At 43.4% G+C, this 15349-nt stretch overlaps 1 protein-coding gene across 1 annotated transcript in view; it reads left to right on the forward strand.

Annotated features, from left to right (window-relative positions):
* Window positions 1-11937, forward strand: part of LOC120998916 (vomeronasal type-2 receptor 1-like) — a 211871-nt gene extending 199934 nt beyond the window's left edge. Inside the window, exon 5 of the mRNA XM_040429795.1 lies at window positions 11018-11937. Within this exon, the coding sequence (XP_040285729.1) occupies window positions 11018-11937 (920 nt within the window). The remainder of the gene's footprint in view (window positions 1-11017) is intronic.
* The last annotated feature ends 3412 nt before the right edge of the window (window positions 11938-15349 follow it).

Here is a 15349-nt window from a genome sequence, read left to right on the forward strand (position 1 = left end):
ACACACCAGTGAAAAGCACTGAAGGATCAGGTAATATGTGTAGTCAGGAGATGGGCCGAGGTTAGAGCAGGCAGCATACAAGGATATCCGTGAGACAAGGCTGAGATCAGGACCGGTGGCAGTAGGGTAATCCAAGAAACAGGTTTAGGTCAGGGAAGGCAACTAGAAGTCAGAGTCGGTAGTCAGGCTGGAGTAAAAAAATCACTGAAGAAAATGCACCAAAAGGATATGCCACTGACTATACTAGCTGGTCATACAAGCAGATATTAAAAGCTGAGACTTTTGCCAATATATTCCTGTCAGGAAAATATCGGAGCCCATCATGCACCACGTCACGGTCACTCAGCATGGCAAGGGGTCCTACCACTAAGCTACCTATGGTGTGAACACGGTCTGAAGGTGATGTAATCCAGCTCACAGAAAGCTTCCACACAACCGACCAGCAGGACAGCTAGTGCAATGTGAACAAAGCAAGACTGTAAGCCACACCCATATCAGACCGTGGGATGGAGGTTTCCAGGTGCAAAGGAATGTTCAATTGCCAGATGAAGGCACATTCAATACATATAAAACAAAATCACAGAATTGCAGTGGCCAATATGGGGGAACTGCTCAAACCCCAAACACTGTAGCGTGTTTCTCATTGGGCGAGCAGTCCCACCGCATGTGAACCACAGAAATATCGTGGCAGATATGGGGGAGCTGCTCAAACCCCAAACACTGTAGCGTGTTTCTCATTGGGGGAGCAGTCCCACCGCATGTGGACCGCAGCAAACGACCATCCCGAGCAATTAATGTGTACAAAGGAGGACGCCAGCGCGGTCCACATGCACCACAAAAGCATCCTACACAGACCAGAGCATTGTGCAGATGAAAATACAATTATATAAATCACTGAAGAAAATGCACCAAAAGGATATGCCACTGACTATACTAGCCAGTGGCGTCGCCAGGGGGGGGGGGGCCAGAGGGGGCCACGGCCCCCCCTACATTATGCTGTGCCCCCCCATGTGCCCCCCCAACTAAAATGCCCCCCCCCCAAGTGAGACGCCGCCGGGCACAGGGAGATGAGCGCTTCCGTTGCGCTCATCTCCATTGTAATCTGCCTGTGCCAGCGGAGGTGCAGGGGAGGGAGAGGCGTGTCCCTTCCCCTTGCTCTGATAGGCTGCAGGCACTAGGCCGGCAGCCTATCAGCGGCCGGCGCAGGCGGTGCGATGACGTCATCGCGCTGCCTGAGCCTTACAGCGCGGGACACAGGAAGAGTCTGCATCGCATCGCTGACACTGAGGTAAGTATAAGTGTTTTTTTTTTGTTTGTTTTTTACAATAGTGTTACTGGCACATTGGGGGCATATTACAATGGGGGGGCTTATTACAATGGAGGGGACTTAATACTGGCACATGATGATGGGGGGACTTAATACTGGCACATGATGATGGGGGGACTTAATACTGGCACATGATGATGGGGGGCTTAATACTGGCACATGATGATGGGGGGACTTAATACTGGCACATGATGATGGGGGGACTTAATATTGGCACATGATGGGGGGGACTTAATACTGGCACATGATGGGGGGACTTAATACTGGCACATGATGGGGGGGCTTAATACTAGCACATGATGGGGGGGCTTAATACTGGCACATGATGGGGGGCTTAATACTGGCACGTAATGGGGGGCTTATTACTAGCACATAATGGGGGGGCTTATTACTGGCACGTGATGGGGGCTTATTACTGGCACATTGGGGGGCTTATTACTGACACGTGATGGGGGGCTTATTACTGGCACGTGATGGGGGGCTTATTACTGGCACGTAATGGGGGGCTTATTACTAGCACGTAATGGTAGGGCTTATTACTGGCACGTGATGGGGGCTTATTACTGGCACATTGGGGGCTTATTACTGGCACGTGATGGGGGGCTTATTACTGGCACGTGATGGGGGGCTTATTACTGGCACGTGATGGGGGCTTATTACTGGCACGTGATGGGGGGCTTATTACTGGCACGTGATGGGGGCTCTTGTTACTGGCACGTGATGGGGGCTTATTACTGGCACATTGGGGGGCTCTTGTTACTGGCAGTGGCACGTTATTGTGGGCACTTATTACTGGCACATTATTGGTGGGCACTATAGGGGCATCTACTGAGGCCACAAAGAAGGGGTGTTTTATATGGGGGGCTCTGTACAGTAGCATTTTATACTGGGACACATTATGGTGGGTACTATAGAGAAGGGGAGACAGGAGTACTATGGAGTCATCTACGGGGGGCGCTAAGAAGGGGTATTTTATACTTGCAAAATATGGGGGACACTGAGGACATCTACTGGGGCATGATATATGGGGCATTTTATACTGGTACATTATGGGGGGCACTAGCAGGAAGGGGGAGAGGAGCACTATGGAGGCATTTACTGGGGCACTATATAGTTTTTTTTATACTGTTACATTATGGGGGGCACTAGCAGGAAGGGAGGAGAGGAGCACTATGGAGGCATTTACTGGGGCACTATATAGGGGTATTTTATACTGGCACATTATGGGGGACATTAGCTCAACTGGGGGCATAAGGGGGTATGTTTTGCACATTATAAGGAGAATTATTTCTACTGGGGGGCATTATGGTGGGTTTTATTACTCCCCCATGTTATGACCCCCTTAGTAGCAGCACCAGCCTCTCTCTGCTCTGCTATCCCTCTGCCCCTTCTCCAAATCCTTATTATGAAATCTTTCTCATTAGGATAAAACACAACATCAGCTCCGCTGAGCCCCCGGCCAAGTGTTGAAGTGGCGTCCGAGATCCCCAAGGGCCAAGCCAAGTAACTGTAAGTGTTCATGTGAAATATGTTTATTTTATATATGTACACTCCTGTGAGAGGCGGGGAGGGAGATCTGTGGATGACACTGTTATGGAGGGGGAAATGGGGATGACACTGTCATGGGGTGGATCTGTGGATGACACATATAGCATAAGATGCTATATACGGTATGTGTCATCCACAGATCCCCCCCATAGCAGTGTCATCCACAGATCCCCCTCTCTATAAAAGTGTCATCCACAGACAGCTGGACTTTTCTTCCCTGTTGCGGTTTTAGGTATTGGGTAAAGTATTGCAGCATTTCTAAGCGTACTTGTGTAAATGTATCATTGTTATAGCTGCCCCCCCTACTTTTGTCCTGGCCCCCAGTGTGCACCCCCCAAAATTTGAAAGCTAGAGACGCCACTGATACTAGCTGGTCATACAAGCAGATATTAAAAGCTGAGACTTTTGCCAATATATTCCTGTCAGGAAAATATCGGAGCCCATCATGCACCACGTCACGGTCACTCAGCATGGCACGGGGTCCTACCACTACGCTAACTGTGGTGTGAACACGGTCTGAAGGTGATGTAATCCAGCTCACAGAAAGCTTCCACACAACCGCCTAGCAGGACAGCTAGTGCAATGTGTACAAAGCAAGACTGTAAGCCACACCCATATCAGACCGTGTGATGGAGGTTTCCAGGTGCAAAGGAATGTTTAATTGCCAGATGAAGGCACATTCAATACATATAAAACAAAATCACAGAATTGCAGTGGCCAATATGGGGGAACTGCTCAAACCCCAAACACTGTAGCGTGTTTCTCATTGGGCGAGCAGTCCCACCGCATGTGAACCACAGAAATATTGTGGCAGATATGGGGGAGCTGCTCAAACCCCAAACACTGTAGCTGGAGTAAGGTAAATGGGTAGTCAGACAGAAAATGCACTTTAGCGTTTTACTAGAGACTAGAAAACCTAAAACTCAAGCTCCCTTTCAGAGGGGAGGGCAACTTAAATACCTAGGGACAGGGTGGGAAAGGATTTGGATGTGTGCATGCTGACCTTTCAAGAGGCTGAGAGCAGAGGCGGCTCTTCCATTAGGCCACTTAGGCCGCCGCCTAAGGCCTCGCGCTGGTGGGGGCCTCGCTCTGGCTCCCACCCGACAACTCCGCAAGTACAAATTGTACTTGCGGCGGTGTCGGGTGGGAGCATCCTTAAGTCAAAACATTCGGGGCTTGAGCTCCAGTGCCCCGAATGCTATTCTCCCCCCCCCCCCTCCCCGGTACTTGTCCACTGATCGGCCACTTCAGAGCGCTGCGCAACCCTCCGTCCTGCAGCGCATAATCCCGCGAGACCCGCCGCGGGAGGTCACAGGTCTCGCAGGATTACGCGCAGCAGGACACGGTTGCGCTCTGAAGTTTCACTTTAACTACTTGCAGACCACCGGATAACTTAAAACATCCAGCAGGTCCAGATGTATCTCTGCCATGTCCCTGGATGTTCCTGGATGTCCTTGCCAAGTACAAGGTGGGCGGCAAATTACATAATATGAGGCACTAGTGGGGGGGCAAATTACATGATGAGGGCAGTGTGGGGGGCAAATTACATGATGGGGCAATGTGGCAGACAAATTACTTAATGGGGGCAGTGTGGGGGCAAATTGCATGATAGGGGCAGTGTGGCGAACAAATGACTTAATGGGGGCAGTGTGGGGGGCAAATTACATGATTGGGGCAGCTTGGCAAACAAATTACTTAATGGGGGCAGCGTGGCGGGCAAATTACTTAATGGGGGCAGTGTGGCGGGTAAATTACTTAATGGGGGCAGTGTGGCGGGCAAATTACTTAATGGGGGCAGTGTGGCGGGCAAATTACTTAATGGTGGCAGTGTGGGGGGCAAATTACATGATGAGGGCAGTGTGGGGGGCAAATTACATGATGAGGGCAGTGTGGGGGCAAATTACATGATGAGGGCAGTGTGGGGGGCAAATTACATGATGTGGCAATGTGGAAGACAAATTACTTAATGGGGCAGTGTGGGGGGCAAATTACATGATGGGGGCAGTGTGGCGAACAAATTACTTAATGGGGGCAGTGTGGGGGGGAAAATTACTTAATGGGGCAGTGTTGGAGGCAAATTACATGATGGGGAAAATTACTTAATAGGGGCAGTGTGGGGGGCAAATTAATTAATGGGGCAGTGTGGGGGGCAAATTACATGATTGGGCAAATTACTTAATGGGGGCAGTGTGGGGGGCAAATTACATGATGGGGGCAGTGTGGTGGGCAACTTACTTAATGGGGCAGTGTGGGGGAAAATTACTTAATGGGGGCACTGTAGGGGGCAGTGTTACTAATGGGAGCATTCTAGAAGGGAATTACTATTGGTGGGACTATGAGGAGCACTATTACTATGGGAGCACTATTATTTCTTCAGTATAGTATTTGGCGGTATTGGGGGGCACATCAAGCAGCAGGATAACACTGTGGAGACTCCAGGTTGGGGCATGATGATAGAAATGTGAGGAAGCTAAGATGTCTGTGTGTCACACTCTGCATAGACGAGGTGCGGCTGAAAGAAGTGTCCGGACTGAATGGAGAAGACGATGACAGAGAAGATCTACATCCGAGGAGACGTCACCTGGGAGGCTCTAGATGTGACAGGTATGTGCTGCTGTATAGCGAGTACAGTAAAATGCGATGTGTGGGGGGAGGGTCAATTTAGAGAACTGGGCCAGGGTTAATGCAAAGTGTTAATATGCACTGTGAATATAAGCCCAGTACTGTGTTGTCACTGTGCATATTAACCCTTTACTGTGATGTCACTGCATATTAAAGGGGTACTCCGGGATAGGAAAATAAATCCCCTATCCAAAGCATAGGAGATAAGTGTCTGATTGGGGAAGACTGGCCGTTGGGATCCCCCACGATCTCCTGTACGGTACTCCGGATCTCCTTGTGCCCGGAGCGGTGGTCAACACTCCCCCTCCATGTATCTATGGGAGAGCCGGAGATACAGCACTTGCGTATCTCCGAGTCTTCCATAGAGATACATGGAGGGGGAGTGCTGACCACACCACTGCTCCGTGCGGTGGTTGACACAGCTTATTTCTTGAGGACTGAGCCGGGGTGCCGTACGGGAGATCACGGGCATCCCAACAATCTTTGTGCGGGCCTCATGTTCGAGTTTCGCCTAAGGCCTCACAAAGTCTAGAGCCGCCTCTGGCTGAGAGTAAGCATGCATGTGCACTATCGAGCAGGCCTGGAAGCCTTTAAAGTAGGATTGGCTCACATGGTGGTTGGAACCAGAGCTGTGGAAGGAAGAGGAGTGGGGCCACTGTCAGTAGTGCAGTGTCTGGGCCTACAGGAAGGAGTGAGGCAGCGGTGGGCAAAGGATATCAGTACAACACTATTTCCTGACCCCATGGACTTCTGGGAAGGAAAATTGAAACAGTGACTAGAAGTTGCCCACTTTGCTATTGCTGAATTGTCTTGTCAATACTTCACTGTGATTTCAGAGAGAGGTTTCAGCTCAGCAGGTGCCGTTATTACACCCAAATAGGCAACATTGTCCTGCACCATTGTCGAAAACATTACCTTTATCAAAATGAATCAGACACACGGTTGCATGAGGATTTGCACACATTTTACCATGATGACAATGAATAGATTTGCTATTGTTGACAGTAGATGTTTATCACCAACCAAATGAAGCAACTGCTGATGAATGTATATGTATCCTAAGATAAATGTGAGTAAATGGGCCAGTTGTTCTAACACCATAACATGTCAGTATAAAAACTGGCCATGAAATACAAAGAAATTGTAATCAAGGGAATGTTATGGCAGTTGGTGTGGAAACACAGTACCAACCAACCGGTTTGACTTTGGGCTAGATCTAAGGGTGTTATCCAGCCAGTCCGCAGATATTTACATTTATCCCCAAACAGGGATTTAGACTTCACTGCAGGGAACCACCAGGCCGCTACCTTCTGGAATAATCCCAATGTGGTTGGGTAGCTGACTTTTGGGAGTCAGAGACACTGGTGCAGGGCACCGAGAGATCAATCAAACTCATAGTCAGTGACAGGCCAAGGTCAGGACAGGGAGAATACATGCAAATTTGAGAACCATAAACCAAGGTCACGGCAAGCGGAACTGGATCAATATGAAAAATCATGCACAGGTCAGGTTAGGCAACAGAGAAACAATCAAGAAACAGGCAGAGGTAGGCACCACTACCAGGGAAGATGCCTTAAATATCTACTGGTTGCTAGTCATTGGTTGGTGAAGATTGGGATGTAAAGCAGCAGCAGTGAGCTTGAGCCGCCTGTGTAAATGGGGAATTATCATACAGTCAGGTCCATAAATATTGGGACATCGACACAATTCTGACATTTTTGGCTCTATACACCACTACAATGGATTTGAAATGAAACGAACAAGATGTGCTTTAACTGAAGACTGTCAGCTTTAATTTGAGGGTATTTACATACAAATCAGGTGAACGGTGTAGGAACAGTTTGCATATGTGCCTCCCAATTGTTAAAGGACCAAAAGTAATGGGACAATTGGATTCTCAGCTGTTCCATGGTCAGGTGTGTGTTATTCCCTCATTATCCCAATTACAATGAGCAGATAAAAGGTCCAGAGTTCATTTCAAGTGTGCTATTTGCATTTGTAATCTGTTGCTGTCAACTCTCAAGATGAGATCCAAAGAGCTGTCACTATCAGTGAAGCAAGTCATCATTAGGCTGAAAAAACAAAACCAACCCATCAGAGAGATAGCAAAAAACATTAGGCGTGGCCAAAACAACTGTTTGGAACATTCTTAAAAAGGAGGAACGAGCCGATGAGCTCATCAACACCAAAAGATCCGGGAAGACCACATAAAACAACTGTGGTGGATGACCAAATAATTCTTTCCCTGGTAAAGAAAACAGCCTTCACAACAGTTCTCCAGATCAAGAACACTCTCCAGGAGGTACAGTTGCAAGAAAAAGTATGTGAACCCTTTGGAATGATATGGAGTTCTGAACAAATTGGTCATAAAATGTGATCTGATCTTCATCTAAGTCACAACAATAGACAATCACAGTCTGCTTAAACTAATAACACACAAAGAATTAAATGTTACCATGCTTTTATTGAACACACCATGTAAACATTCACAGTGCAGGTGGAAAAAGTATGTGAACCCTTGGATTTAATGACTGGTTGAACCTCCTTTGGCAGCAATAACTTCAACCAAACGTTTCCTGTAGTTGCAGATTAGACGTGCACAACAGTCAGGAGTAATTCTTGACCATTCCCCTTTACAGAACTGTTTCAGTTCAGCAATATTCTTGGGATGTCTAGTGTGAATCACTTTCTTGAGGTCATGCCACAGCATCTCAATTGGGTGGAGGTCAGGACTCTGACTGGGCCACTCCAGAAGGCATATTTTCTTCTGTTTAAGCCATTCTGTTGTTGATTTACTTTTATGCTTTGGGTCGTTGTCCTTTTGCAACACCCATCTTCTGTTGAGCTTCAGCTGGTGGACAGATGGCCTTAAGTTCTCCTGCAAAATGTCTTCATAAACTTGGGAATTCATTTTTCCTTTGATGATAGCAATCCGTCCATGCCCTGACGCAGCAAAGCAGCCCCAAACCATGATGCCCCCACCACCATACTTCACAGTTGGGATAAGGTTTTGATATTGGTGTGCTGTGCCTCTTTTTCTCCACACATAGTGTTGTGTGTTTCTTCCAAACAACTCAACTTTGGTTTCATCTGTCCACAGAATATTTTGCCAGTACTGCTGTGGAACATCCAGGTGCTCTTGTGCAAACTGTAAACGTGCAGCATTGGGGCTTTTTTGACAGCAGTGGCTTCCTCTGTGGTATCCTCCCATGAATTCCATTCTTGTTTAGTGTTTTACGTATCATAGATTCGCTAACAGGGGTGTCAGCATATGCCAGAGACTTTTGTAAGTCTTTAGCTGACACTCTAGGATTCTTCTTCACTTCATTGAGCAGTCTGCGCTGTGCTCTTGCAGTCATCTATACAGGACAGCCACTCCTAGGGAGAGTAGCAGCATTGCTGAACTTTCTCCATTTATAGACAATTTGTCTTACCGTGGAACAGCAAGGCTTTTGAAGATACTTTTATAACCCTTTCCAGCTTTATGCAAGTCAACAATTCTTAATCAAAGGTCTTCTGAGAGCTCTTTTGTGTGAGGCATCATTCACATCAGGCAATGCTTCTTGTGAAAAGCAAACCCAGAACTGGTGTGTGTTTTTATAGGGCAGGGCAGCTGTAACCAACACCTCCAATCTCATCTCATAGATTGGACTCCAGTTGGCTGACACCTCACTCCAATTAGCTCTTGGAGATGTCATTAGTCTAGGGGTTCACACACTTTTTCCACCTGCACTGTGAATGTTTACATGGTGTGTTCAATAAAAACATGGTAACATTTAATTCTTTGTGTGTTATTAGTTTAAGCAGACTGTGATTGTCTATTGTTGTGACTTAGATGAAGAACAGATCACATTTTATGACGAATTTGTGCAGAAATCCATATCATTCCAAAGGGTTCACATACTTTTTCTTGCAACTGTAGGTGTATGTGTGTCAAAGTCAACAATCAAGAGAAGACTTCACCAGAGTAAATACAGAGGGTTCACCACAAGTTGTAAACCATTGGTGAGCCTCGAAAACAGGAAAGCCAGATTAGAGTTTGCCAAACGACATCTAAAAAAGGCTTCACAGTTCTGGAACGACATCCTATGGACAGATGAGACCAAGATTAACTTGTACCAGAGTGATGGGAAGAGAAGAGTATGGAGAAGGAAAGGAACTGCTCATGATCCTAAGCATACCACCTCATCAGTGAAGCATGGTGGTGGTAGTGTCATGGCGTGGGCATGTATGGCTGCCAATGGAACTGGTTCTCTTGTATTTATTGATGATGTGACTGCTGACAAAAGCAGCAGGATGAATTCTGAAGTGTTTCAGGCAATATTATCTGCTCATATTCAGCCAAATGCTTCAGAACTCATTGGACGGCGCTTCACAGTGCAGATGGACAATGACCCAAAGCATACTGCGAAAGCAACCAAAGAGATTTTTAAGGGAAAGAAGTGGAATGTTATGCACCTGACCTGAATCCGATTGAGCATGCATTTCACTTGCTGAAGACAAAACTGAAGGGAAAATGCCCCAAGAACAAGCAGGAAATGAAAACAGTTGCAGTAGAGGCCTGGCAGAGCATCACCAGGGATAACACCCAGAGTCTGTTGATGTCTATGCGTTCCAGACTTCGGGCTGTAATTGACTGCAAAGGATTTGCAACCAAGTATTAAAAAGTGAAAGTTTGATTTATGATTATTATTTCCCATTACTTTTGGTCCCTTAACAAGTGGGAGGCACATATGGAAACTGTTGTAATTCCTACACCGTTCACCTGATTTGGATGTAAATACCCTCAAATTAAAGCTGACAGTCTGCAGTTAAAGCACATCTTGTTTGTTTAATTTCAAATCCATTGTGGTGGTGTATAGAGCCAAAAATGTTAGAATTGTGTCGATGTCCCAATATTTATGGACCTGACTGTATAATTAGGTTTGGTAAAAATTATGTATAGCTATTGAAGGGCCGCAGTGCAGTGTCCAGATATCCTCTCCAAATATCCCAACAACAAATTACATACTATCAGAACACTTGTATATTTCATTATAGCCATAAAATAAGTATCACAATTAAAATTTCCTTTTGAGATAAAAAAATTAAATACATGTAATGAAAGGATATTTGATCCAGCTGAGCACCATGGGAAAGTTCATCTAATCCTATTAAAAACAAAACCTCATGAAGCTTTATAAGGGTAAAGGTTCAAAAAATCTGGGAGCCCCAATGCAAACAGGCAAAATGAGAAAACCTGGCTACATCCTCAAAGGACACAAAATGTGGGTCATTAAAGGGGTTCTGTAGCTTTGTATTACTGGTGATGTATCCTTTGCAGAGATCATCAGCATCTGATCGGTGGGGGTCCGACACCGGGAATTCTGCCGATCAGCTGTTTGAGAAGGCAATGGCGCTGGAAGTAGCACCTCGGCCTTCTTGCTGTTTCCCGCAGGCCAGTGATGTCATGACTACTACTATAAATTGACATTTCTGCAAAATTGACAATAGTAGAATATAATCTTTTCTTGATTGCAGATATGGAAACATGCTTAGTGTGTCCTAACGATCACTGGTCAAATGGAAGAAGAGATTCCTGCGTTCCAAGACCGATTGAATTCCTGTCTTATGGAGACACACTGGGGTCATCTCTAATTATTATAAATCTTACATTTTGCCTTGTGACTATAGTTGTGTTGGGGATATTTATAAAAAATAAAGATTCTCCAATTGTGAAAGCCAATAACCAGAATCTCAGTTTCATACTTCTCCTCTCACTCATCTTCTCATTTTTATGTCCTCTCTTATTCATTGGACATCCCTCAGATATATCATGTCTCCTCCGACAAGTGACTTTTGCAATCATTTTTAGCCTTGCAGTTTCTTCAGTCTTAGCTAAAACAGTCACTGTAGTCTTGGCTTTTCAAGCCATTAAACCAGGCAGGACACTGAGGCAGTGGATGAAGAGACACCTCTCCACATCCATATTTGTTATAGGTTCATCTGGAGAAGTTTTGATCTGTGTCCTCTGGTTGTTTTATTCTCCACCATTCCCAGATTATAACACTGGAATAGAGGTTGGAAAGATAATCTTACAATGTATTGAGGGATCTGCCATTGCTTTCTACTTGTCCATCGGCTACATTGGATTTCTGGCAATGATGAGCTTTATTGTAGCATTCTTGGCCAGAAGACTTCCAGACACCTTCAATGAGGCTCAGTACATCACCTTCAGCATGCTGGTGTTCTGCAGTGTGTGGATCTCCTTCATCCCGGCCTATCTCAGCACCAAGGGGAAGTACATGGTGGCAGTGGAAGTTTTTGCCATCTCATGTTCCAGTGCTGGACTTCTGGGCTGTATCTTCATTCCCAAATGTTACATTATCCTACTGAGACCAGAGCTCAACACAAAGTCCAATATAAGGGTCATAAGAAGACATTGTACAGGAGAATTTTGAGTTGTCTTTCAATTTACAGTTGTAGCCGAGCTAAACTTGACTCTGATAACACATGGCACAGTCTCATCTTGGTTTTCTCGTGACAAAAGCCATTTAAATCCATTGAAAAGTTAGTTACCTTTCTCTTCCTATTCTTTACTTAATGCGTTAATCATCAAGTTTAGCTCGGCTGCATCTGTATTTATTACTCTTTTAAATTTGTCTTATTTAGTTATATATCTACTCTCTTATTGGTCTGGATTTTCCTCAATCTGTTTTTTAATTAAAGGGGTTATCCGAGTTAAATCAATATATGTTAAGGTGGCTTAAAACATTATTAAAAACACATTTCTAATGTACATTCATTATTTATTCTGCTGTGTTTCCACACGCCCGATGCGGGTCACGTGACCCCTGATGTCACTCACCAGGCTCCGGCGGTGACGTCTCGTTTACAGGCTTCTCCCTGCTTGAGGTAGGGGCCCGACTCTGTAAAGGAAACGTCAGAGCCTTTGGTGCCCGCCCCCTGTCTCTCTGTATCTGGCTGCCGCGGCTCCTGTGCGGGATCGCTCATGCGCGATCCTTATCAGTGCCGGCAGCCGTGGAGAAAGATTCCATGGATTCCAAAGCTCCCTCCCTCCGGTCCACCAGTGTGCCCGCTGTCCTGCGTCTGGCGATCTTTACTAGCCCCAGCTGGTAGCTCAAAACCACCCCCAGGAACATCACAGAGGAAATCACTGTCCATAATATAGATATTGCTGTGATATAGCTTAGATACATATAGGTGTCATAGAGCTTAGATACATATAGGTGTCATATAGCTTAGATACATATAGGTGTAATAGAGCTTAGATACTTATAGGTGTCATATAGCTTAGATACATATAGGTGTCATAGAGCTTAGATACATATAGGTGTCATAGAGCTTAGATACATATAGCTGTCATATAGTTTAGATACATATAGGTGTCATATAGCTTAGATACATATAGGTGTCATAGAGCTTAGATACATATAGCAGTCATATAGCTTAAATACATAGAGCTGTCATATAGCTTAGATACATATAGCTGTCATATAGCTTAGATACATATAGGTGTCATAGAGCTTAGATACATATAGCCGTCATATAGTTTAGATACATATATGTTTCATAGAGCTTAGATACATATAGCAGTCATAGAGCTTAGATACATATAGGTGTCATATAGCTTAGATACATATATCTGTCTTATAGCTTAGATACATATAGGTGTCATATAGCTTAGATACATATAGGTGTCAAAGAGCTTACATACATACTGCTATATGTATCTAAGATCTCTGACTGATATATGTATCTAAGCTATATGAAACCTATATGTATCTAAGCTATATGACTGCTTTATGTATCTTAGCTTTATGACACCTATATGTATCTAAGCTATATGACTGCTATATGTATCTAAGCAATAAGACACTAATATGTATCTGAGCTATATGACTGCTATATGTATCTAAGCTATATGACACCTATATGTATCTAAACTCTATGACTGCTATATGTATCTAAGCTATATGACTGCTATATGTATCTAAGCTATATGACAGCTATATGTATCTAAGCTATATGACAGCTGTATGTATCTAAGCTATATGAGACCTATATGTATCTAAGCTATATGACACCTATATGTATCTAAGCTCTATGGCTGCTATATGTATCTAAGCTATATGACACCTATATGTATCTAAGCCACATGGCAGCTATATGTATCTAAGCTATATTAGATAGATATATCTGTTATAGCTTAGATACATATAAGTGTCATATAGCTTAGATACATATAGCGTCATATATCTTAGATACTTAAAGCAGTTATATAGCTTAGATACATATAATAGTCATATAGCTTAGATTCATATAGGTGTCATATAGCTAAGATACATATAGCCATTATAAGGCTTATATACATATAGCCGTCATATGACAGCTATATGTAACTAAGCTATATGACGGCTATATGTATCTAAGCTATATTAGATATATATAGCTGTCATAGCTTAGATACATATAGGTGTCATAGAGCTAAGATACATATAGCTGTCATATAGTTTAGATACATATAGGTGTCATAGAGCTTAGATACATATAGCCGTCATATAGTTTAGATACATATATGTTTCATAGAGCTTAGATACATATAGCAGTCATAGAGCTTAGATACATATAGGTGTCATATAGCTTAGATACATATATCTGTCTTATAGCTTAGATACATATAGGTGTCATATAGCTTAGATACATATAGGTGTCAAAGAGCTTACATACATACTGCTATATGTATCTAAGATCTCTGACTGATATATGTATCTAAGCTATATGAAACCTATATGTATCTAAGCTATATGACTGCTTTATGTATCTTAGCTTTATGACACCTATATGTATCTAAGCTATATGACTGCTATATGTATCTAAGCAATAAGACACTAATATGTATCTGAGCTATATGACTGCTATATGTATCTAAGCTGTATGACACCTATATGTATCTAAAATCTATGACTGCTATATGTATCTAAGCTATATGACTGCTATATGTATCTAAGCTATATGACAGCTATATGTATCTAAGCTATATGACAGCTGTATGTATCTAAGCTATATGAGACCTATATGTATCTAAGCTATATGACACCTATATGTATCTAAGCTCTATGGCTGCTATATGTATCTAAGCTATATGACACCTATATGTATCTAAGCCACATGGCAGCTATATGTATCTAAGCTATATTAGATAGATATATCTGTTATAGCTTAGATACATATAAGTGTCATATAGCTTAGATACATATAGCGTCATATATCTTAGATACTTAAAGCAGTTATATAGCTTAGATACATATAATAGTCATATAGCTTAGATTCATATAGGTGTCATATAGCTAAGATACATATAGCCATTATATGGCTTATATACATATAGCCGTCATATGACAGCTATATGTAACTAAGCTATATGACGGCTATATGTATCTAAGCTATATTAGATATATATAGCTGTCATAGCTTAGATACATATAGGTGTCATAGAGCTAAGATACATATAGCTGTCATATAGCTTAGATACATATAGCCGTCATATAGCTTAGATACCTATAGCTGCCATGTGGATTCGATACATATAGCTTCCATGTAACTTAGATACACATAACCGTCATATAGCTTAGATACATATAGCTGTCATATAGCTTAGATACATATAGCTGTCATATAGCTTACATACATATAGCTGTTATATAACTTAGATACATATAGGTGTCATATAGCTTAGATACATATAGCTGTCATATTACTTAGATACATATAGGTGTCATATAGCATAGACATCAAACCAATAATATAGCTGCATGGCAGAAAATTCAATCTAATATACAGTACAGATAT

The sequence above is a fragment of the Bufo bufo genome, chromosome 4 (assembly GCF_905171765.1).
Source record: "Bufo bufo chromosome 4, aBufBuf1.1, whole genome shotgun sequence".
In the NCBI taxonomy this organism is placed as follows: Eukaryota; Metazoa; Chordata; class Amphibia; order Anura; family Bufonidae; genus Bufo; species Bufo bufo.